The 23,677-nt window shown below is 50.5% G+C and overlaps 1 protein-coding gene across 1 annotated transcript; it reads left to right on the top strand.

The window, feature by feature from the left end:
• Window positions 1-2,289: 2,289 nt before the first annotated feature.
• DEFB1 (defensin beta 1) lies at window positions 2,290-14,714 on the top strand. The gene is made up of 2 exons (XM_007089218.3): window positions 2,290-2,433; window positions 13,874-14,714. Exons 1-2 carry the CDS (start codon window positions 2,376-2,378, stop codon window positions 14,020-14,022), a joined length of 207 nt encoding a protein of 68 aa, XP_007089280.1. The 5' UTR covers window positions 2,290-2,375; the 3' UTR covers window positions 14,023-14,714.
• Window positions 14,715-23,677: the final 8,963 nt, after the last annotated feature.

Here is a 23,677-nt window from a genome sequence, read left to right as displayed (position 1 = left end):
GTTCCTGGTGTCTCATGCACAGCGGCCACAGCACAGGGCCCTCATTGACCGGTTGTGCAGCACAGTCTGGACAGTGTTCTGGAAGCTGAGCTGTAGGCTCGTTCTCCAGGAACCCCCATCGACGATCCTGTGACATACCCAATATCCTCTTAAGAAACTCCTCTCTTATTTAGGGGTGCCTGGGTGGCTCAGTGGGTTGAGCATCTGATTTCGGCTCAGGTCATGATCTCACAGTTTGTGACTTCGAGCCCCACTTTGGGTTCTGTGCTGACAGCTCAGAGCCTGGAGCCTGCTTGGGATTCTGTCTCCCTCTCTCTCTCTCTCTGCCCTTCCCCTCTCCCTCAAAAATAAACAAACATTAAAAAAAGAAGAAACTCGTCTCTTGCTTAAACAGCCAAAGCTGATTGTGTTGCCCAGATAAGAACATTGACCAAGAGGAAAAGCTTTGACCATTAGGAAAGCTGCTTATAGAATTATGAAAACTCCTAATAAATAAAACATGTAAAAAAATCTTTACAATTGATGAGAACTCGAGAGAGCCTTCGATATTTGCTGACACAACACCCCCAGTGTGACAGCTGAAAGACTGGGTTTCCAATCCTCGCAGCTCAGGAAGACTCGGCCCAGTCTGGAAACCAGGCCTTCTGACCCCAAGCTGCCACACCACTTCCTCGGAAGCCGTGGGCGAGGACTTCCGGGCAACATATGTCCAGTTGGAAAAAGGAAAGGCTGGACTTGATAAGACGCTCCACATCGTCTGTCATCAGGGAAATGCCAATCAAAACAAGGACACCCCACTGCACACCTGTGAGAACGGCCAGAATCTGGAAGCACTGAGAACACCAAATGCTGGGGGCGACGTGGAGAAACACGAACTCTCGCTCACTGCCGGTGGGGATGCAAACTGTGCAGCCCCTTTGGAAGACAGTTTGGCAATTTCTTACACATTAAACATGCTCTTACCATGTGACCCGGCAACTGCACTCCTTGATATGCGCACAAAGGATTTGAGGACTTATCCCCACACAAAAACCTGACCCAGATGTTTACAGCAGTTTTGTGCCGAACTGCCAAAGCTTGGAAGCCATCAAGGTGTCCTCCAGTAAGTGAACGGATAAGGAAACCGTGGTTCATCCAGACAATGGGATATTATTCAGCGCCGAAAAGACATGCTCTATGAAGCCATGAGAAGACACGGAGGAACCTTAAATGCCTATCACAAGTGAAAGAGGCCAATCGGAAAAGACTACAGACTGTTTCCACCTCTGTGACATTCTGGAAAAGGCAAAACTATGGAGACAGTAAAGAGATCAGTGGTTGCCAGAGGGGAGAGGGGGGAGGGAGGGATGAATAGATGGGGCACAGAGGACATTTAGGGCAGAGAGACTGCTCTGCATGACACTGTTGTGAATACATGTGTCCAAGCCCACAGAATGTATGACACCCACAGTGAACGTTAATGCTATGGACCTGGGGCGATAATGATATGTAGATTTAAGCTCATCAATTGTAACGTATGTTCCCTCTGGTGGAGGATGCTGATGGGGGGAGGTTGTGGGGAGTGGTTAGAGGGTATACGGGAAATCTCTGTGCCTTCTCCTAAATTTGGCTGTATACCTACATCTGCTCTAAAAAAAAATAAAGTCTTGATAAAAATATACTGTTTCAGTGATAGAAGAGGCCCATAGATTACAAAAGATTTGAGAGACACAAGGGGAGGGGAGGGGAGGGGAGGGGAGGGGAGGGGAGGGGAGGGAGAAGGAAGGGAGACTGACATTGGTTACTTAAGGAGAACGCTCACAGCAGAAGCAGAGAATGGAGAAAGCAGCCTTGGCCTGTGGGAAAGTCCACCCCTGTAGGCTAAATGAAAAGCAACCAGTTCAGCTTTGATCAGGGAAGAGGGTGATGTCTGGGGCCGTCTGACAGGGAACACAGCTCAGCTACATACACTCGCCCCGGCTGGTGGCTTAGTGTCCCCTGAGGCCGCTTGTTCGGGCCCTGGGAGCCGCTCCAGCGGGGCCGCTAGCCTGAGCTGCCTTCTCCGGGAACCCCATCAGCATTGTCCAGCCTCAAAACCAAACAGAGCTGGCCGGAGGAGCCAACCCCAGGTTTCCAGGCTGAAGGCTGAATCCGGTTGCAGCCAGATGGAGAAAAGCGGGTCCACGTGACTCGCAGCCTACTCGGGGCAAGTGGCACCAGGGGTTATTTATTAGAATTTCACTCTGTGGATTGCGACACCACCCTTCAGATCGCCCATGTGATTGTGCAACCCTCTGCCCTATAAATACAGACACTCCCGCCTCTGGAAGCCTCTGTCAGCTCGGCCTCCGAGGAGCCTCCTTGGCCAGGCATCCGGGCCCAACCCGCCGGCCGCCATGAAGGCTCTCTGCTTCCTGCTGCTGGCGCTGTGCCTCCTCTCCCGCCTGGCCCCAGGTGAGCTTTGGGACACCCTCGCCCTGGGCCAGGAAGCAGGGGCTGAGTTCGGAGGACAGCTGCCCTTGTGTCCCAGGGGATGGAGGGACGGAAAAGCATCCCCAAGGTTGAGCGGCCGGCTTGGGCAGGTGGCAACGGGCAGGCCTGTTGAGCCTGGGGCTAGGGGCCACCCCCGGGAGTGACAGACTCAGGTCTCCCCCAGTGACTGTGGCTTGGGGGCGGGGGGCTCTTTGCTGTCGGTGCTTGGCAGGGATGTGGGGCTGGTCTCAGGGAGCTGCAGCATCTCCCAGCCCCGTGTTTGCCTTGGACATCTAGGAAGTCTGCCGTGTGGAAGGGGACCACCCACTCCACCAGCAACATGGCTCCCTGCACTGAGGGGCCAGCTCCCTATCCAGCTGAGGGAGGGGCAGGCTGCCACCCCGGCTCACCCCAGTCACTGGGTAGGGCCTCCCAGATGCCACGGCCAGAAGATGCCAGTTCCTCCGGGTCAAAACAGCAGTGCACCTGCTGTAAGAGGAGGCAGTGCAGCCAACTGGGGGACATGTTTTATCCTGGCCCCCCCACTCCGTCACTGAGTGGCCTTGAGCAACCCATGCATGCTGGGCCTCAGTTTCCCCATCTGCAAAATGAGTGGGCCACTGCAGGTGGCCCTTAGAACACCAAAGCTCCGGAATTCTCTCAAAGATCAGATTGTGCTTCTCTGCAGGGCATCACATAGACGTGGCTTCTCCAAAAGTGACTCAGTCCCCCATCTGAAAACTGGGTCCAAGATACTCTAAGGCAGACTTTGAGTGTTTCCAGCCGGGATCTATCGGAGGGGTGGGGAAATCAACCGAATGAGTTGCCACCACATTTTTTCAAAAGAACAGAAAATACTAGTGCACGCCACACAGCGCACATCCGTGCCGTTTCGCCATCCTCTTACTCCCGCGGGTGTGTGAATGTGTGTGTTTGTTCCCGGTGGCCGTGCAAAATCGCTTACTGTGGTTCAGTGCCAACTCAGAAAAGTTGGAAAGCCACTAGGTTAACCCGAAGAGTTATCAATCAGTCCGTCACCTCTAAATACGATTTAAGCATGTCATTCAAAGCACAGAATATAAAAGTGTTTCCAAGGATGTGCAGGGACGACCGGACCTAGCAGTTAGACAAATGGTGGCGAACAGGATTGAACACTTGGCGTATGCAGGATTCACTCAGACTCTCCCCGGGGGATCTACCCCGTGCTGCCCTCCCGACGGCACGTAAATCCCGTCTGCACAGCCCTGCCAGGAAATGGATTCTCAGTATGGGGACGGGACTAAGTTTACTGTCTGAAGGTTGCTCAGTGGAGCTCCTGGAACGTGCTGCTCGGGTCCCAGCCTCACACAGTGACTCACCCTGAGCCCTCACGTGGGATGGGTTCACTCCCATTTCTGGGAAAGCCGGTAGGTTCATCTAGTCACACAGGGGGAAACCGAGGCCCACGTGCCCCGAGGCAAATGACAGTTGTGGAGTCACTGCAGGAAACCATGACTTGACAGTCTCTTTTAGCAGTTTTTAATCTCTATCAGAAAAAAAAAAAAAAATCATTTCTTCCTCTTATCTTCTACAAATCTTACGTCTTATTCCTGGGAACACAGAATGATGTCAAAATGTCAAGGCAACTCGGGTCCCCGATCAGCTGGACAAGAACCCAGCCAAGGGGTACAGAAATCAGGGGAGTCTGAGGCTGTCTGCTCACCGATTCAGTGACTATTTAGTTAACAGCTACTGTGTGCCAGCATTGTCCCGGAAAACACAGCCCTCGATGTCATGGCCTTACATCGTAGAAGCAGAGCATGACAAGAAACCCAATTTTATAATTAATTGTCTCATTACCATTGTGTTGTGAAATGCCATTAAGTACAGGGTGGTAACAGAACACGTCACAGTGGGAGCTGACCTGGTCTTGAGGGGCCAGGCAGGCTTTCTTGAGGAAGCAGAGATGGGAAGGAAAGATGGAGGTCACTTTGGTGTTCACGGTATTTAAAAAAAAAAAAACAAAACAAAACATATATATATATATTTTTTTTTTAAATATATATATAAAATTTATATATATATATATTTTTAACATATATATAAATTTTATATATATATATATATAAAAATTCCTTCTAGACATTAAAAACCCAGGATGTGTTGCATAAAATTCAGATTTTTATCTTCTCTTAAAAACACACAAAAAATGAGGGGCGCCTGAGTGGCTCAGTCAGTTAAGCACCTGACTTCGACTCAGGTCATGATCTGATGGTTCGTGAGTTCAAGCCCCAAGTGGGGTTCTGAGCTGACAGTGCAGAGCCTGCTTGGGATTCTCTCTCTCTCTGCCCCTCCCCCTCATGCTTGCTCTCTGTCTCTCTCTATAAATATGTATATAAATAAACTTTAAAAACACACACACAGAATGAGGCCACATTCCCACATAGCACCAGGGAGCTGCAGCCGTGGTGGCTGCTGTCCCAGATGGACACTTGTGTCCACATCACCACAGACCCTACTACTCCCTATCGCCTCCCCTCAGACCACTGCACCGACATCTAGCATCTGCCTGGCTTCGGTGCGTGTCCGGGTCCGCATTCCTGAGGGAAATACACTGGTAAAAGGTGAAAGGGCAGGTGGGACTAAGGACAAGCTGGACAGAAAGGAAATCAGGTGGGAAGGCCCACAGAGGAAGAGAAACAGAAACCCCAAAGCTGTCTTTTAACTTAGTGCTTCGCCCAGGCCCCTGTGGGGAAGGAAGAATCATTATCCTCGTTTTGTGGATAAATGGCTTGGCCAGACTCACACAGGGCTGGTGACAGGCCGAGGGAGGACTACAACCCAGGCCATCGGCACTGCCTGCCCTTGGGGCCCAGGGTGTCAGCACAGAGAGGAGTCACAGGGACAAGAGGCTCTGGGGCCTCATTGAGTGAAGCCTTCCATGGCAGGAAACCACGTGGGTGTGGACGAGCCCCAGAGACTTCTAAGCCGAGACAGTGAAGGAATCAGAAATGGCTTCTTCAGAGGCTGTGTTCACAGCGTGGATGCTGGTCAGGGGACAGCCGCACAGACACAGAGATGCAGACAGGACCTTCTCTCCTAGCTGCGCCTTTGTCCCAGGTGGTCAGCCCGTTACTATAGCAACACTAACCAAGCCCCCTGACAGAGGCACGGGCCACTCCTCGATACCCCTCCTTCCTGTCCCTCTGAGACACGGCTGGCACTCCCGGAGGTCTGGGCCTCGGTTTTCACCATCTTTAAAATGATGGTTTAGGCAAAATGACTCCCAGCTCCCTCATTCCGTGACCCTCGGTCTCTGCCCTGCCTTGCCCACACCTGAGCATCGCACTCTGTGATCCCCACCCCAACCTGCTTGCCCGAATTCCTTCCACCTGTCTGACCTCTGGCGACAGCCACCAGGAATGTGCGTGCTATGGCCTCTGGGTCCTATCCAGAAAAACACGCTCCCCAGTGCCTCAGACATAAGGGCCCTGCGGCCTCCAAACCAGGCTTTGCAGAAGCCACCTGGTCGGTGCTGCACGGGAAACTGAGCTGTCCTCACAGAATGTCACACGTGGCTCTTCACAGCTGGAAAAAAGCAGTTCTACGAATATCATCTCACCACATGTCCCGGCCAGAAAATAGCAAGTATTTGACTTCATTTGTGTCTCCAAACCCCATACTCTTTCCACAGGCTTCCCAAAGACCTCTGGATGCATCACCAGGCACAAGGATCGATCTTTTCAAGGTTTTTTTTTATTTTAACGTTTTATTTATTTTTGAGACACAGAGAGACAGAGCATGAGCAGGGGAGGGGCAGAGAGAGAGGGAGATACAGAATCTGAAACAGGCTCCAGGCTCTGAGCTGTCAGCACAGAGCCCCACGTGGGGCTCAAACTCACGACCTGCGAGATCATGACCTGAGCCGAAGTCGGACGCTCAAGTGACTGAGCCACCCAGGCACCCCACAAGGATCGATCTTAAGAATAATCTAGACAGAGGGCTCGTGGGTGGCTCAGTTGGTTGAGCATCCAACGCTTGATTTCAGCTCAGGTCATGATCCCAGAGTCTTGAGATCGAGCCCCATGTTGGGTTCTGTGCTGAACATGGAACTTGTGTAAGATTCTGTCTCTCTCTCTCTCCCCCTCCCCCCGCCTCTCCCCCTCTCCCTCTCTCCCTCTCTCTCCCTCTGCCTCTCTCCCCTGCTCACATCCTCTCTGTCTAAAATGAAAAAAATAAAAAATTTAAAAAAAGAATAATCTAGACAGGAATTGAGTTCAAACTTCTCACGCACTTATAAGAGGCTTTGCTGATTTCCAAAGTGTGAGTTGGCGAGCAGGGAGGTCATGAGCTACTTGTCTGAAGAAGACAGTCTCTGGTCTGCAGTTATGCTCCAGTTCAGTCTGGAGTTTTGTTATTTGTTTTGCAGGAGTGGCTTGTGTATTTGATTTTGTCCCCAGATACCTTGCGAGTGAAGTCTGACCCTTTCTAGCCCCCACCGACGGCCTGAACAGCACCAGACTCCTACGCCGACAAGCAGCCTCTCTTTCAGTGCCCCACCCGCTCGTGGGCAGGCCTCCCCCTGACACGACCCCCACCCGACCACCTTGTCCTGACCAGGGAAGGCCCAAAGCTGACTTGCTGAGGCCCAGAGGGCTCCCATCAGCCGATCTCCCAGTCTCGCTCACTCCCCACCACCGCGTCCCTGTACGCCTCCCCGTAGGCACGGAGCTCTGCCGTCGGTGTTGCGAAAATCCAGACTGCATTCTTTGGCTCCGTGTATCTGTACGTATGTTTGCTCCTCACGCAGCTGAGGCTGATCGGTCACGTAGGTGGTGTTCTGGCTCCTGACTTTCTGCAAGCCTGGCCTTTTCCTGCACATTCCGCAGTGCGGTGCCGGCCCGAGACGGGGGCGCGGATCCTGGCGCACGGCGAACGTGGGCCTCGTCTTTTCTGAAATGCTTATCATGTTGGCGATTTGCTCTCGCCTCCGCCTGGTGGTTCTTTAGCCCAAGAATTGTATAGTTATTTATTCAACAGTTTTGCCTTCCAACGGTGTTCCAAAGCCTCACCTGCGGCTCTAATTAACACAAAGGCAACCTTCGTGCCCTTGCTTCAGAGCAGAAGGACACAGAGCGAGCTCTGTTCTCAGCAGCCTGACAGCCACACTCCCATGCTCGGATCCTCTCCCCTCTCTGTCTCCCATTCCCTGAAAGGCTTTTCGGGAAATGTTATTTTCGTGGCTCTTCTATGTAAGGTCTAAAGATCCCCTTCTGCATTTATCTCCTTTATGATCCATCCCGCCTGCTCTCCCTTGAACCATCAGCCTGTCACCTGCGCAGGTTATATTGCCTGTCGGCAGCGTGGAAAGTTGGGGTTCCTGCTTGATGCAGATTTATTTTCTGATGACCCTCAAACTTCAACCTCTCGGGTGCTCGCTGCCCCGACCGTTCCTTCCTCCCTCTTGTTTTCTTCCGTGCCTGACCCATGCGTGGGCACGTATTTCCTAGTTAGTCTCCTGCCTGTTATTACCCCCTGACTAGTTGCCGTTGCGTTTAGGTGGGATTAGGGACAATCCAGCTGTAACTGGCTTAAACGTGTGCACATCTGAACGAGTCCCCATTTCTGCCTCAAGCACAGAAGCCGGCACAAACCCGCTTTCTCTCCTTCTCACCCCTCATTCTTACCTGGAAGGGGGTTGTCCCTCTTCCACATTCCTCTGGTTCCGGGCGCTCCGGCGGGCTCACGGGGTGTGCTGGGTTGCATTCCTCAGGCCGCTCCGTGAGGACCCAGGTGGGAATGAGCACCAAGTTCAGGGAAGAGTTGGTGCCCTTGGGGAAGGGGAGAAGAGCAGGCTGAGTTATCTGCGGAGCTCACGGGCAGGGAAGGGGACCAGCGCAGGGACAGGAGAGGGCACTGGCGGCTGCATGTGGAGCAGGACGTGAGCAGCTCTGGGAATATGCAGAGACCTCTTCAGAAGCAGCTCTTCCTTTTTTCCCTGCCAAATAGGACATGCATCCAGAAAAGTGCAAAAGCATGAAGTACAACCTAATGAACTATTATACACAAGCAGCCTGTACCCAGGGTTTTAGTCAAGAAGTGGGACTTGGCCGGTGCCCAAGAAATACCCCTCCAGCCTTCCGGGTCACCCACCCTTTGCGCCTTCCCCCAACGGTAATCATTGCTTGACTTTTATGGCAATGACTTCCTTTATTTCTTACACTTTTACCTTGTCAACACTCGTGCTGAATAATACAGCTTGGGTGGTGCCTGCCTTTCAATTGGCGACATGCCAAGAGATAGGGGACATCGTGTGTCATAGGATATGCACAGGGGCGCCCGGGGGGCTCAGTTGGTCAAGTATCTGCCTCTTGATTTCGGCTCAGGTTATAATCTCATGGTCCGTGGGATCGAACCCCACGTTGGGCTCTGTGCTGAGAGCAAGGAGCCTGCTTGGAATTCTCCCTCTCCCTCTCTCTTTGCCTCTCCCCTGCTTGCACCCATGCGCGCGCTCTCTCTCTCTCTCTCTCTCTCTCTCAAAATAAATTAAAAAAGAAAAAGCATCTTCCAAAAAACAGGATGTGCACATATTCCATGTGATAGATGCCGCACTGCTCTCCAGGGAATGCCAGTTCCCACTGCTCCGTATCCATGCCAACAATCATTTTTAAATTATAACAGTCTGCTGACTGTAGTGGCAGCTCGGAGTTTTAATTTGCATTTTCCCAATAAATAACAAGTTGACCACTTTTGTATACAGTTACAGCCATGTGGATATCTTTTGTGATATGTGAAACTATGTGTCTATGTTTCCTATAGATTACCTGTCCTTTCTTAGTGATTTGTAGCAGTTCTTTGTATATTCTGCATGGGAGCCCTTTGTCGGCTGTAAGCATTACAAATCTCTACTGCTCTCTTGTGCTTTGATTTGCCTCCTAATGGAAACTTTCCTTACATAGAAGTTTATATCATTATCACAATATGGCTAAATGTGTCATATCTTGTCCTTTATGGTTAATGCTTTTCGTATCTTTTTAAAAAATTTTTACTTATTTTTGACAGAGAGAGAGACACACAGCATGAGCAGGGGAGGGGCAGAGAGAGAGGGAGACAGAATCCAAAGCAGGCTCCAGGCTCTGAGCTGTCAGCACAGAGCCCGACGCGGGGCTCAAACCCACAGACTGCGAGATCATGACGTGAGCTGAAGTCAGACGCTCAACCGACTGAGCCACCCAGACGCCCCAATGCTTTTCGTATCTTAAGAAATCTTTCTTGGGGCTCCTGGGTGGCTCAGTCAGTTCAGCACCTGACTCTTGATTTCGGCTCAGGTCACGAACCCAGGGTCGTGGGATTGAGCCCTGCGTTGGCTCAGTGCTGAGTGTGGAGCCTCCTTGTGATTCTCTCTCTCTCCCTTTCTCTCTGCCCTTCCCCTGCTCATGCTCACTCTCTCTCAAAATAAAAAATTTAAAAAGGAAAAAAATAAGTCTTTCTTTACCCCCAAAACATGAAGAAAGTCTACAACATTGTTTTCTGAAGGCTCATTATTTTTCCTTTTTCATTTAGACTTCTAATCCATCTGTCAGTGGTTTTTATCTTTTTAATATTCTGATTTTTTTTTTTTTTAGAGAGAGAGAGAGAGAAAGCATGCGTGTGCATGTGTGCACAAGTTGGGGGGGGGCAGAAGGAGGGAGAGAGAATCCCAAGCAGGCTCCACACCCGGCTCAGAGCCCACGGGGCTCCCTGTCTCACTACTGTGAGATCAGGACCTGAGCTGAAATCAAGAGTCGGATACTTAACCAAGTGAGCCACCCAAGTGCTCCCATCTGGCAATTGTTTTAATGTGTGAGTTAAGGGCAAAATGTTTTGTTTTTTGTTTTTTTCAGTATGAATATCCAATTGTCCTGGAACCACCTCTAAGGAGACCATGTCCCCCGCACTGTTCTCCTGAGCCACTGTTGGTCTACGTCAATCCTCCATATATGCGTGGGTCCCTCTCTATGCCCTGCATTCTGTTCCATTTGTGTTTGTCTTTGTGTTACCACCACACAGTCTAATTAGAGTGGGTCTATAATTAGTCTTGAAATCCAGTAAAGCAAGTCCTCCTACCTTCTCCAAGAGTGATTTGGCTATTCTTGGTCCCTCTGAATTTCCACATGAATTTGAGTAAGTTTGTCAAGTTTCACTGAAAGAATCTCTTGGGATTTTCATGATATTGAGTTAAATTTACTGATTAGGGGCACTTGGGTGGTTCAGTCGGTTAAACATCTGACTTCGGCTCAGTCATGATCTCACAGCTTGCGAGTTTCAGCCCTGCGTCGGGCTCTGTGCTGACACCTCAGAGCCTGGAGCCTGCTTCAGATTCTGTGTCTCCCTCTCTCTCTGCCCCTCCCCTGCTAGCGCTGTCTCTGTCTCTCAAAGTAGTAAATAAACATTTTAAAAAATCTGCAGATTAATTTGGGGGAATTAACCTGTAAAAAATAATTAATCTTCCAGTGCTTAAATATAGAATTTCCGCTTCTTCTGTTCTTCTTTAACTTATCAAAAAAATATTGCATTCTTTTTTTTAATATCATATTTTTTATATGCAGAAGTACTTCATTTTCTTAGATTTAAAACTACGCACCTGATATTTCAATATAGTGATTTATTTTAATTTCATTTAATTTGTTGGTTGCTAATACACAGAAGTAAAGTTGATTTTTTTTTGTATGTATTGATATCATATAAAGCAAACTAGTTACACTTGTTAATTCCTTTTGGACTATCTACCTATAATCAGAATGCCTGCAAATGGTGACAATTTTATTTTTTTCCCAACCTTTATACCATTTGTTTTTGTTTTCTCTTCTGTTAGTCCCCTGGCGAGTACCTCAAGTACAACAACATTCAATGCAACTGACGACAGTGACTATGCTGGCCTTGTTGGCCATCTCACGTGAAAAGTTTTCAATGTTTGACCATTAAGAGTACTGCTCGTTGTAGACTTCTGCAGATACTCTTAATGAGATTCGGGAAGTTCCCTCTAGGGTTATCTGTTAAAAATTTTTATCATAAGTCAATGTTGAATTTTTCCAACGCTTTCTGCATCTGTTGGGGTGATTATATGATTTTCTCCTTTAATTGTTAATAGGCATTGACTGATCTTCAAATGTTAAATGAAAGCTTGAATTTGTGAAATAAACTGAGCCTGGTTTTAACCTGTTTGCTGATACTTTACAGAGGATCTTTGCCTCTCTACTGAGCAGGGAGATTGAATCATAGTTTTCCTTTCCTTTCCCTGAATTCTTGACCTTTATAGACAGTGGCATTAAGATCACGTTGACATCACATCAGGAATGGCAAATGTTCTCTTTTGTGATTCTGAAAACAGTGCGTCGTGTAGATGTTATTCTTATTTGTTGTTTGGTAGAATTTGCTAATGAAGCCATTTTGGCCTAGAGTCTCATTCATGGACCCAACAGCTTTGATAGCTATGAAACTATTCATATTTTCTAATTCCCATTTATTTCAGTAAGTTATATTTTTCTAAGAACCCTTCTATCTCAAGAAAAAAAGACTTTTCTATTTCAACTCAATTTTCAAGTTTGTTCAAACTAGTATTCCATTTTTCTATATGAACAGAAAAATATTTCTAATTTTTCTATTTCAACTAAATATTCAAGTTGTAAGGTTCATACTACTTTTAGTTTTTTATGTTAATAGAATATGTTGTCCTGGCTTTCCTTCCTGTCTGCTCCCAATCTTGACAAGGTAATTCTTTCCTGTTAGCTCTAAAATTTGAAAACCAATGGTCCAGTAATGCTCATTCTTTACTGAACATTACATTCACCTAAGGCATTATTTCTTCTTTTCATGCCAGTACATAAACTCCATCCCGGGACAATTAAGTCAATATTTTTAAGTATATCTCAGCTGATTTCATGGGTATGCAGCATGGAGAACCACTGGTTTATGCTACAATTTCTCAACCGTAGTGCTATCGACATTTTGGGCCTGAAAATTCTCTGCTACAAGGGCTGCTCTGTGCATTGCACGTATCTGGCAGCAGTTCTGGCCTCCACCCACTAGATACCTAAACATCCGCCCTGCATCCCCCACAGGTGTGACAACCAGCAATGTCCCCAAACATTGCCAAATATCCAGTCACCAGACAACCATGATTCCAGATCAGATGAGGTAGCTGTAACAGGGATATGGATTAAATAAGAGGACAATTTCAACCGGTATGAAAACTATCTTTCCAATAAGCAGAGACACATGACATCAGAATGGACTGTTCCCCAGAGTCATGATGGCCTGTTGTGTTAGCTCGAGTGGTGGCCGTAATAAAATAGCACAGTGTGGGCTCCTTTAAGAGAGGTAATGAATTCCCTCACAGCTCTGGAGGCTAGAAGTTCAAGTTCAAGGTGTCAGCAGGTTTGGTGAAACCTCTCTCCTTGGCTCACAGATGGCCGCCTACTCTTGTGTCCTCACAAGGCCTTTTCTCTTTGAGTATATATCCCTTTATATATCCAAACGTCCTCTTCCTACAAGGACACCTGCCATATTGGATTAGAACTACTTTTATGACCTCATCTAACATTGATTACCTGCCCAAAGACCCTACCTCCAAATACAGTCACATTCTGAGGCACTGGGTGGTTAGGACATCAACATACTCATTCTGGTGGCGGGGACACAATTCAATTCACAACACCTATCAACGAAGGCATGCAAAACAATGGCCTGATAGTCACTTATCCGGGATATCATAGGGCAGCTTTGTTCTCTATTAGATAGAATATGAGACTAGTCTAGAGACCTTGTGATTACGAGATTCTGGGATACTGGGAAGAAGGCAGAATAGATTCCAACTGGGCAAAACAGGGAAAGCATTATAGTACAGCTATACTTCCAATGCTAAAGTGAGCCAACCTGCTGCCCCAGGCCCAGGGAGGAGAGAAGGCAGCCATCCGGGCTCTGCACATGGGCACCTGCCATGGAAGGACCACAGACTTGGTGACAGGAAAGACGGTGGAGAAGGGAATCGGTCCAGAGAGGATGGTATAACTAGGCAGCATGGGAATGGGGGCACATACAGGAATGCTCATGGGGTTAGAAGTGAGTTTCAGCGTTCCTGAAACATGAGGCGTGTATTTGGGCAACAGTATGATGTGGTAGAATACTTTATGTGGGGACTAACTTGAATCCCTTGCACACCTCAAAGCTCTCAAGGAAACCCTACTCAGAACTCTACTGCTCATCACCGGCTGGCACAGACCTCAGACGGAGGACGCTCTGCAGGTGTCTTATTTCCTGGGCAGCCCCGGAGACACACGGAGTGCAAAGTTCTTGGAAGAGAGAACCCGTGGAAGTGCTTTGCAAAGAGTTGCTTTACCTAATGTTCTGAAGTCACTGTGGCCACAAGCCATGAGTCTCAAGTGTTTTCTCTCCCTTCTTACAGGTGCTGCCTTTCTCACGGGTCTCGGCCAGCGGTCTGACCACTACATATGTGCCAGGAAAGGAGGAACCTGTAACTTTTCTCCATGCCCACTTTTTACCAGGATCGATGGCACCTGCTATGGTGGAAAGGCCAAGTGCTGCATGCGCTGACTCTGGCCTGGGAGCGATGGACAAAGCGTGTGGAAGTCAAGTGAAGTCTTTGTAACCGCTGTTTTAATAAAAGAAGACTTTTTTTTTTTTTTTTAAAGCATCGCTCCTTCAGACCAAAATGAATCTTGTGTCTCCTTCTGGAAGAGGTTGAGAAAGTAAGGGGGTTAGGAGAGCGAAGCTGGGCCGGGCCACGGAGCCTGCCCAGTACAAGGATGGGAGATGCTGACCACAGCATTTTATCACCAAACCAACAGGCGGGCAATGAGACCCAGGACACATGAGGAGGAAATGCTGCAGAGGAAAGCTTCCCTGATCCTAGAAGCAACTCAACGTCATCCCAAACTCAACGTCTTAGCAGCCTGGTCAGGGGAACGGCCCATGTGCAGAGCCCGGATGGCTGCCTTCTCTCCTCCCTGGGCCTGGGGCAGTGGGTTGGTTCACCTTAGCACTGGAGACCCTCTGTCATGAGGACAAAGCTCCTCCCGTAACTTCCACTCTCGTGCCCAGACTCCCGCTCCACAACCACACCACCTGGCCGCACACTGCCACCAAGAGCATCTCTTACGGCCACAACGTCTCATCTCACTCCCTCGGCCTGTAGACACCTGTTGGTGAGGGAGATGGGTCGCTCTCCCTTTTTTCCAATAAATTTTTTACCACTCTTGACGACGCACGTGGTGCTGTGGTCTCCTTATCTGATGACATTCTCATTCTCCACGTCAATACGTTATAAGCACAAATGAAAATCAAACTTTGTAAAAACATTATGAAACCAGCGGCAGGTTTCGGCAGAACAGCCCTTGTTTGTGAGGGAAAGGCGGAGGGAGGGGAGGCTCACCGGTGTTGTGGACATCAGCCTCCTCTGGGCCTTCTCTGTGACACACAAGCAATACATGGTCAAGGACCCCAGGACATCTGGGCCTCTCCCTTTCATGAAAAGCTAATAATCCAGAGGCGTTCCATTTTGAAAAGAAACCTCAGGCCTGCCGTCAGCTTCCCTCTTCCAGATATGGAAGCCCCCTCCCCCCCCCCCCCAGCAGCATTTCTCTGGGTGTTAAATCAAAGATGGATTCCCGGAGGAGCCTTCCCACTTAGGGCAGCCGATGTTTGGGTTTCCCAAGACCCAGGTCCTCAGGAGGAAAAAAAAGCCCACATGCTGGGTTTACCTCACATTCTTTGGTTTACAAGGTTGTGGTAATTTTGCCTGCCCTGCCAAGAGCTCTTCAAGTGACCAAAAGCACATGCTTGGGGATCCCCAGCCAGACAGGGAGGGGACGGTCCTGGGCAAGAGGATGCCACCGTCCCCAGAAACCAGAAAAACTAACAGGATTCCTGCAGCCCATCCATCCCTAAGACATGTGGTCCCAGGGCTTCCATAACTATGTGGGTAGCAGTCCTGACTACACATTTAAAAAATATATTCATTTATTTATTTTGAGAGCACGAGTAGGGGAGGGCAGAGACAGAGGAAGAGACAGAGAATCCCAAGCAGGCTCCATTCGGTTAGCACAGAGCCTGCTGCGGGGCTCGAACTCACGAACCATGAGATCATGACCTGAGCTGAAAGCAGAAGTCAGATGCTTAACCCACTGAGCCACCCGGGCGCCCCATGACTGCACATTTTAAGAGACTGATGCTGACGACATTCTCATCTGCTCTCTGCACCCCTCCACTCCGCGCTTCCCCCCTCCATCCAAAGGTCCTCTGAGCACATGCACTCACCTGCCCCCGTGTGCCCAGGACATTTGCAGGCTTGGAGCTTACAGAGCGGCCAGAACCCTCTAGACCCGGCGCTCCTGCGATGAGGCCCTTGCTGCTTCTAACTCCCCCACCTTAGCGGGACCACAAAAGCTTCCCGCCTCTCCCTCCGTCTCCCCCCACAAATGATGCACACTCCTCGCCCTTCTCACCACTACACCCACCGGTGCAGCACCCCCCTCTGATAAGACTCAAATGCAAACAATATCGGCTGAGCCATCCTTGAAGGAAGATGGTTCTAGAGTTAAGGGGCTGTGTACAGTTGTCTACAACCCATTTTACTTCTGAACGGTTGCAAGGACCAATTTCTGGCCCCTAGGATGGCATTTGCGTCGATGAAAAGGAAGCATTGATTTGAATGAGCTCAACAACAGTCCCAGGCCCAGCTTTATTATCGTGGCTGTCCTTAAGGGATTACTGAGTCATGGTCCTTTATAGCCGGTCAACATGCTGACTCCAAGTGGGGCATGTCCACTGAACTAGATTGGTTTTGCACAGTTACCCTTCTAAGGAATCTCTCCCACCTCCTAATTACTTTTGCCCTTCAGGGTGCCGTGGTAGATAGAAACCTAGCTTACGCTCAGTGCGTCTGCTCACGAGACCATGGTGACAACGCAGAGGGCATTGTGACTTGCATGTCAACGTGAAATAGTTGGGGAGGGCCTTTACCATCTCTGCAGTGTGTCGGCAAAGCTGGACATGCAACCCATATCCTGGGAAAAGGGTGTAACGTATCACTAGGGCATCTTGTCAACCAGCCCGGACACACACGGGAGCTGTCAGCATCTATCTTGGTCACAGAGGTATTTCAGAGAAAAGGGGGATGTCACCTACCATCTAAAACACACCCTAGCTTTGCTTCAGCTTTTTGAAAAAAATGTTTATTTGCTTATTTTTGAGACACCGAGAGAGAGGGAGACAGAGAATCGCAAGCAGGCTCTGCACTGTTAGGGCAGAGCCCACACGGGGCTCGATCCCATGAACCGTGAGATCATGACCTGAGGCGAAATCAAGAGTGGGACGCTTCACCGACTGAGCCACCCAAGCGCCCCTGCTTCAGCATTTGATAGTAAAATCATATGGTCTCATACAGAAGGCAATGTGGCTTTCTGTGATTTCTGTGGCTCATGGGCCCATAAGGCACGTCACCGAATGCAGCAGAGAGATGTGTCATGGAATTAGAATGAACCAAAGAAGCATTCTCGCTTCGACGGGCACAAATACATGTTAGCCATTCATGATTTCGTCATAGGTTTCCCCGAAAGGGGTCTCCTGCAATAGTCCAGTACTCCAAGCTTTTCTCTGATAAAAATGAATGAACAGGAAACAACAGGAACTCTTCATGCACATGGGGGTCTTCAGAGTAAAGGCGTCTGTATCAATCCGGGTTCTTCAGAGAAACAGAACCAACAGGATGTGTGTATAAATATGGAGTGAGATTTACTTCAAGGAATTGGCTCGCACAATTGTGGACACTTGGTAAGCCCCAAATCTAATGGGGCCAGCCAACAGGCTGGAGATGTAGAAAAGAGTTTCAGTTCAAGTCCAAAGGCTGTCTGCTGGCAGAGGTCCTTCTTTCTTGGGGTAGGTCAGTCTGGTTTAGGAAGGCCTTCACCTGATTGGATGAGGCCTACCCACAATAAGGAAGGCAATCTGCTATACTCAAAGTCCACTGATTTAAATGTGATATACGTTATTTTCTGCCTATTATGTTTTGATATTTATAAAAAATGAAAAACAAAACAAACAGAAAAACCTTCCTGGTGGGGAAGACTGCCCCTCCCAGGGCTAGCTGACTCTTAGAGCAAAGCCCCAGCCAGGAGCATCCTGCCATGTGTAAAATAACCCATCCAGAGCCACACTCCTCTGTCTGGCCCATGCACCCAAGGAGGCAACATTCTTCCACCTCTGTCGTCCTAGGGGAAGGTCCCAGGCTACTGGAGTCTACCCCTCCGGCCTGAAGCCTTCCGAAATCATTCAAACAAGCCAGTCCCAAATGGTGACTGCTTTGCCTTACCCTCTGAAACTCCAGTGAAAGCAGGGGCCTAACCCCTCCCCGCCCTTCTGTATTCTGCCTCCTGGCCATGCAGGCGTCTCCACTGGCCCCTGCACGGTGCGCTGTGCCTCCATCTCTTGGACCTGCGAATGTCATAAACCTTGTGTCCTGGAGCCTCTTCTCAGTCTCCCTGTGACTGCACCTGACTGATCGTCTCGGGGAAGACGACCAAACACTTAGTGTCAAGAACGGCACGTCCAGTCACAGCCCAGAGGGGACTCAGGAGGTGCCCCACAATGGCCTGGCTGGCTGACTGGCCGCCCCCACTGGACTCTGCCCTCCGTGAAGGCTCAGTGGCTGCTGGTGTTCCGTGAGCTGCTCTGCTCTGCGCTGCCTCTTTGGGGCACTGACAAGGCTTCTGGCCTGAAATCAGGCATCTCCTCCTGGAATTCTGGCCCTGCTTCCAGCCAGTCCTGGCTCAGCGGGAGGGGGAGAGGTCCGTCTGCCCTCCCCCACGAGGCTCGCACCACAGGCTACCACTATCACAGAGGCTCCCCCGGAGGGAGGGGCTCCCCTGCCGGCTCCCTGGGGGTCAGGTGCTGTGGGCTGATCTGTAGGCGGATGAGGGCCGGGTGCCCGTGACATTGCTCAAGGGGATGAGCACCACGTTCACGTTCATCCTCCTTGTGTTCTTCCCAGCCAGTGAGGGGTGTTCCTTCAAGGGAAGCCCCCCCACCTGCAGGGCCCCAGGAGGGTCGACGCTGCTGCAGCCCCTTCTCGCCTACATGTCCTGTCGCTGCTGCACTTTGTATCCCGATCCCACGGGCCATCACAGGTCCCTTGGGACTGTGGCTCAGCATTTAACAAAAAAGGGAAAGGAGAAGGAATATTTCGTTCCACGCCCCCTAGAATACCTGCAGAGTCTTCCTGGCTGAGGAAATTTGCCCCCAGGGTTGATACAAGGATTCAATGAGAGAGCTGTGCATAACGCCGACTCAGCGCGACAGAAATCTCGTTTCCTCTTGTCTTGCTCTTGGAGGTGCAGCTTCGAGGAGGGAGACACGTCACATCGTCTCGTCCAGGGGTCAGTGGTGAGGAGCCTGGCTGGCCATCTGCACGTGGCCCTCCGTCACCTCGTCCGTCTGGGTCACTATCGAGCTGGTTTTTCTGCTTGTGTGGGTTCAAGCGCCTCCATCCGTGACAAGGAGTCTGACTCAGGGCTGAATCAGAATATCTGAGCAGGAAGAGAGAAGGTTCCCGCAGGGGGAGACTCAGAAGATCACAGCTAGAGCCATCGGAGTTGAAGAGTTGAAAGTGAAAAAGGCCTCGCAAGCCATTCGTGGTGGGGAATGGGAAGGAGACGATGGTCTGGGCCCCTCTCCACTCCCTCCTGGAACCCTTATTCTTCCTCTTTTAAGATCGTGCCCAACATGCTAATTAAAGCATTAAATGCTTATGCAAATTCACCCAGCAAACTATCACTGGTTTGACTGAAACATCTCAACGTATCAGGTCACAAACCAAAAGCCGCTAATGGTGTCTCAGTCCCATTCCATCACGTTTGGGAAACTTCCAGTTATTAAAGAATGTCCTCTGGTTATTAAGGCGTAGGCTCATCTATTTTCAAACTTCAGTTTCACACCCTGTTGGACGTTCCTTCCCCGGAACAGGCTACACCTGAGGAGTGGGGTGTGTGAGGGCTGGGAAGGGGGTCCTACCTGGGTCCCTTTCTTCCTCATACTTGGTCCCCTGAATGGGGGTGGGGTGCATTACGTTTGCTCTTCCAGAAGAACACACTTGATTATCAGCCGGGTTTCTGGTCCACTTCCCGACACCGGCTGCTTCCCCTGTGCTACAGGTGTCTGGCTTCCCCCTTCTGCTGGGCTGCACTTGCTGGTTCTCCAGCGGACCCCAAGGAGCTTCCCCTACCCTGCCCCCACCCCGCCCCCATCCCCCCCCCCCCCCCCCGGCATGGGGCTCAGGCTCCAACTCTCCCCACCAGCCCCCATCTTTGCTATCGTGTCACCCAGTAAATGGCCTGCTAGAGAAAGGCAACCGGGTGACCTAAGTCCAGCCATTTCCAGTGTCCCTGCCAGAAACGCCCGGATCCTTGAACGTAAACGGCAGGTATGAGGAGCGCCCCGCCAGCACAGCACCACGCGCTCCCTCCCTCGTCTGTCCCCCGTGTCCTCTCCACGCCCCCGTGGCAGGGGCACCCTCTTCAGGCATAACTCCGTGACGCCGCAGCTGCGGACGCTGCACCTGCGGACGCCGCTGCCTCACCTGCCGAAAGGGAGCAGCACACGGTGGAGGTCTGCGCCCCCTCCCCCGCCCCCCCGCCCCCGGGGATGGGGGAGGGTGAGACAGCGCAGCTCCGCAAAGGCTCACCCCGGGACGTCCCAAAGAGAGCAAGAAACGTTTTAAGCATTTCCTTAAAACACGGTGGCCGGTGGCGATGCAGGGAAAAAAGAAACCGAGGGCAAGAGTGATTGCGTAAGACGCAGTTGGGACTCACCTTCCCTTTTCTCTCCGCTCGCCAGTGAACAGCCCTGCCGCCACCTGGCCAAGAAAGAAGCAGAAGCCAAACACTCAGCGAGGCTGGACATCCCCGCGCCTCCCGGACCGCCTCCAGCGGCTGCTCTTTGGCGGCTTCCCCAAAGCCCCATCGGAACCCTCCTGCGTGACCACCCAGAGGAAACCGCCTCATTCGCAATTCTTTCTTCCACCACATTTTTAAGGCAGGAAGCTGTAGGTCTCCAGCTCTGCCCATGAACTCACCGTGCAATTCTGAGGGCGGACCCGCATCTCACCAGAGGAAGCGGAAACCTGCAGGCTCTCCTTCTGCAAGGGACCCAGGGGCCCGGATGAGGCCTTTGCCCTCTTGGGCGCCATCTAGCGGCACTCAGTGTAACGGGGGCTACCCCTGCAACAGCATCGTCCGGGCGCTGGGATTTTTCTCAATGCCTCAAAGCCAAAGCTCTGAATAACCGACTCTCCATGATCTAATTTCCAAAACCAATTCGCTGAATGCGATTTCCCCTAATTACATGTTTTGGCATAACTTTAAATTGTCTCGAACAATTCATCAGAGTCCTTTCGCCACAAGGCAAAGGAGGATAAGAGTGGGAATAAGGGCAGTCAGAAAAAGACAAAAGTCATATGACTTCACTCATATGAGGACTTTAAGAGACAAAACAGATGAACATAAGGGAAGGGAAACAAAAATAATATCAAAACAGGGAGGGGGACAAAACAGAAGAGACTTAGAAATATGGAGAACAAACTGACGGTTAATGGGAGGGGTTGTGGGGGGGGGGGGATGGGCTAAATGGGTAAGGGGCACTAAGGAATCTGCTCCTGAAATCATTGTTACACTATATGCTGACTAATTTGGATGTAAATTTTAAAAAATAAAAAATAAAATTAAAAAAAAAAGAGTGGGACTAAGGGGTCAAGGACTAGGATGGGGGTGGGGTGACAGGTCAGGGACTAGGATGGGGGTAGGGTGACAGGTCAGGGATCAGGACTGGGGACACAGCATGGTAGATTAGACACTAGCAGGAGCACAAGAACAGAAGCGGGAGCACATGCAGAGCAGAGGCAGACGAGACACACAGCACTGGAGTCCGGAACTCCGTTAAGGAGAGGATCACAAACTGACCTAGGAAACAGACACGTGAGTGTCTGAATGAACCATGAAGCAGAGACTGGGGGGAAACTATAGCAACAAAACTACTATGGTGAAGACACACGGTACACCTAAAAGTTTCACAGGTGAGACTGAACGACTGGGAAGAGGAGGAGCCTTCAAGGTGACAGGTGAATTCAGGCATGATGTCTTCCATACAGATCTAAACACCTCTTGAGGAACGGGGACCCAACCAGCTCCTGGAGATCCCTGTACATCAAAAATCCCAGGTGACTGTACTGATCACCATGGGCTGCAACAGCAAACGTCTGCACATCTCAGAGTCTTAGCAGAGCCAGAGGTCTGTGTGCACCTGGCTATGCGGCCTCTTCCCCGGTGGCAGGCTGGCTCCACGCATCTCTCATCCGAGACGCACGCGTCCCGGTCGGTGGCCGCCGCTGGCACGCTCTCCTCATGGAAGCGGAGTGCCGAGGGGCTGAGCTGAGACATGACGCAGTCACTTCGTCCCCGTTGGCATCTGTTGGCATCCGGTCAGGCCCTGAGTCAGCAGACGGGATTGTAAACTGCACCGATTGAGAGGCATTGCAGAGCATGGCTAAGAGATGGCATGTTAGAGCATGTATTAGCCATGATTTTCATCTTCTTTACCCAGATGCTTTGACGCTGGGGCCTTGCTCACCCTGTAGGGACCCCCCTCCCAGAGCTGGCCATTTCCTAGGGACGGCAAACAATTGCCCGTGGACTTTTCTAGTGCAAACCACCCAGTCCAGATCCCACACCCCAACCACCTCCTCCATCAGGCTCTCACACCCCAGGCCACTCTCCACCTGCCCTACGACCCCAGGGCAGGGGCCAGACAAGGAGGAGCGACCCCAAGCCCGGGAGCCCGCCGGTTGTTCAGACTCTCCAGTCCTAAACCTGTGTCCCTTGCCTCACCCGCTCCTTCCCGTGGAAACCCCAATAGAGACCCATGCCCACAGTCCCCTGTGCCTTCTGCCCGCTGACTGGCCCTGCTCCCCACCCCAGATGTCCCGAGTGGTGTACCCTTCCTCTTGGGATCAGTGAGCAGCAAACTATCTTTTCAATGGCAACAGTCTCCTGATCTGTTGGCCTCATTGCATCTCAAATTTTCTATCAATTCACTGTATTTTGAGGCAAGGAACAACCTCATCTACCAGAGCATCTGTTGAATCAGGCTGTCCTCAGGCCCATGTCTGGGAGTACAGACAGCATTAAACTCCCCTCAATGATTCAGGGTGAGGCACGGACCTCAAAAACAGATCTGTGGCCAACACGACACCCGGAGAAGCCAAGCGAAACCCTGGCTTTTTTTTCCTCCCGGATGTTAGTTAATGTTAGTTTGCTATTAACACATCCAGTGGAAACTGCACCTACGAATTCCACCACTTTGTTTGTTGGCTCTTACAAAGTAGTAGACCACGGCGATTTGTTTAGACCCCAAAAACAGACACCAGTGATGGAATCGCCCGTTTATGGGTTCCTCGAGGGCAGTGGCCAAGCCATGCACCCTTCCCTCACTTTCCCTAGGTCCCGCAAACCTCACTGCACGGTATAAGAGACTGCACCTGCTTCCCCTGGGGGACACGGCCTGGTGTGTGAGAACAGAGGGGCACGGCCATTGCTCCCAACACACGCCATGCCCTGCAGACCTGCAGATCCCAGAGGGGGTGTTTCCAAATTCACCCACAGCAAAGCACACCCGTGAGCTTGGGCCCGGCCTCTGTGACCTCTCACACCTTTCTCTGCTCATAGCGGCAATTTGTGACCTAAAATTCGAGAAGACAGGATCAAAGAAGAGAGAGCACACCCCCGCCCCCTCAGTCCTTCATTTAGGACACAGGTGGCTTTTCTCCATGCTCATGCTCTGTTCTACGTGTCACACACTTACCAAGAGCTGTGGATTCCTCTACTTACAGGGAGACCGTGTGTATGCACAACTCTGTGATGTGGAGAAAGGTGGAAACCATGCACATTTCTCAGCATTTACTCTCTCCCACTGGGTTTGAGGTGTTTCATGTCCTCTCCTGCTGTGACCATATAATCAGATTTTCTACACATCTGCAATCCAGACTGTCCCATCTGTGGATCCTGGGAAGAGATCCCTTAAGAGCAAGGCAGATGGGGTTAGTTTCTTATGCATAGTTAGCTCAATGCAGCAACCAACCTAGGAGCTGTCTTAATGCCATTAGAGTTTGAACACAGTGTCTATCGAATCCACACTGGGTATTTTA

Source organism: Panthera tigris, chromosome B1 (genome assembly GCF_018350195.1).
Source record: "Panthera tigris isolate Pti1 chromosome B1, P.tigris_Pti1_mat1.1, whole genome shotgun sequence".
Taxonomy (NCBI): domain Eukaryota; kingdom Metazoa; phylum Chordata; class Mammalia; order Carnivora; family Felidae; genus Panthera; species Panthera tigris.
This window is presented reverse-complemented; position numbering and strand designations above follow the sequence as displayed.

What these genes read in the sequence shown, in the direction of transcription:
- DEFB1 (XM_007089218.3), top strand. Translation starts at nt 2,376, where the DNA reads ATGAAGGCTCTCTGCTTCCTGCTGCTGGCGCTGTGCCTCCTCTCCCGC. An exon ending in CCTCTCCCGCCTGGCCCCAG is followed by an intron (nt 2,434 to 13,873) that starts GTGAGCTTTGGG and finishes CCCTTCTTACAG; the next exon opens with GTGCTGCCTTTCTCACGGGT.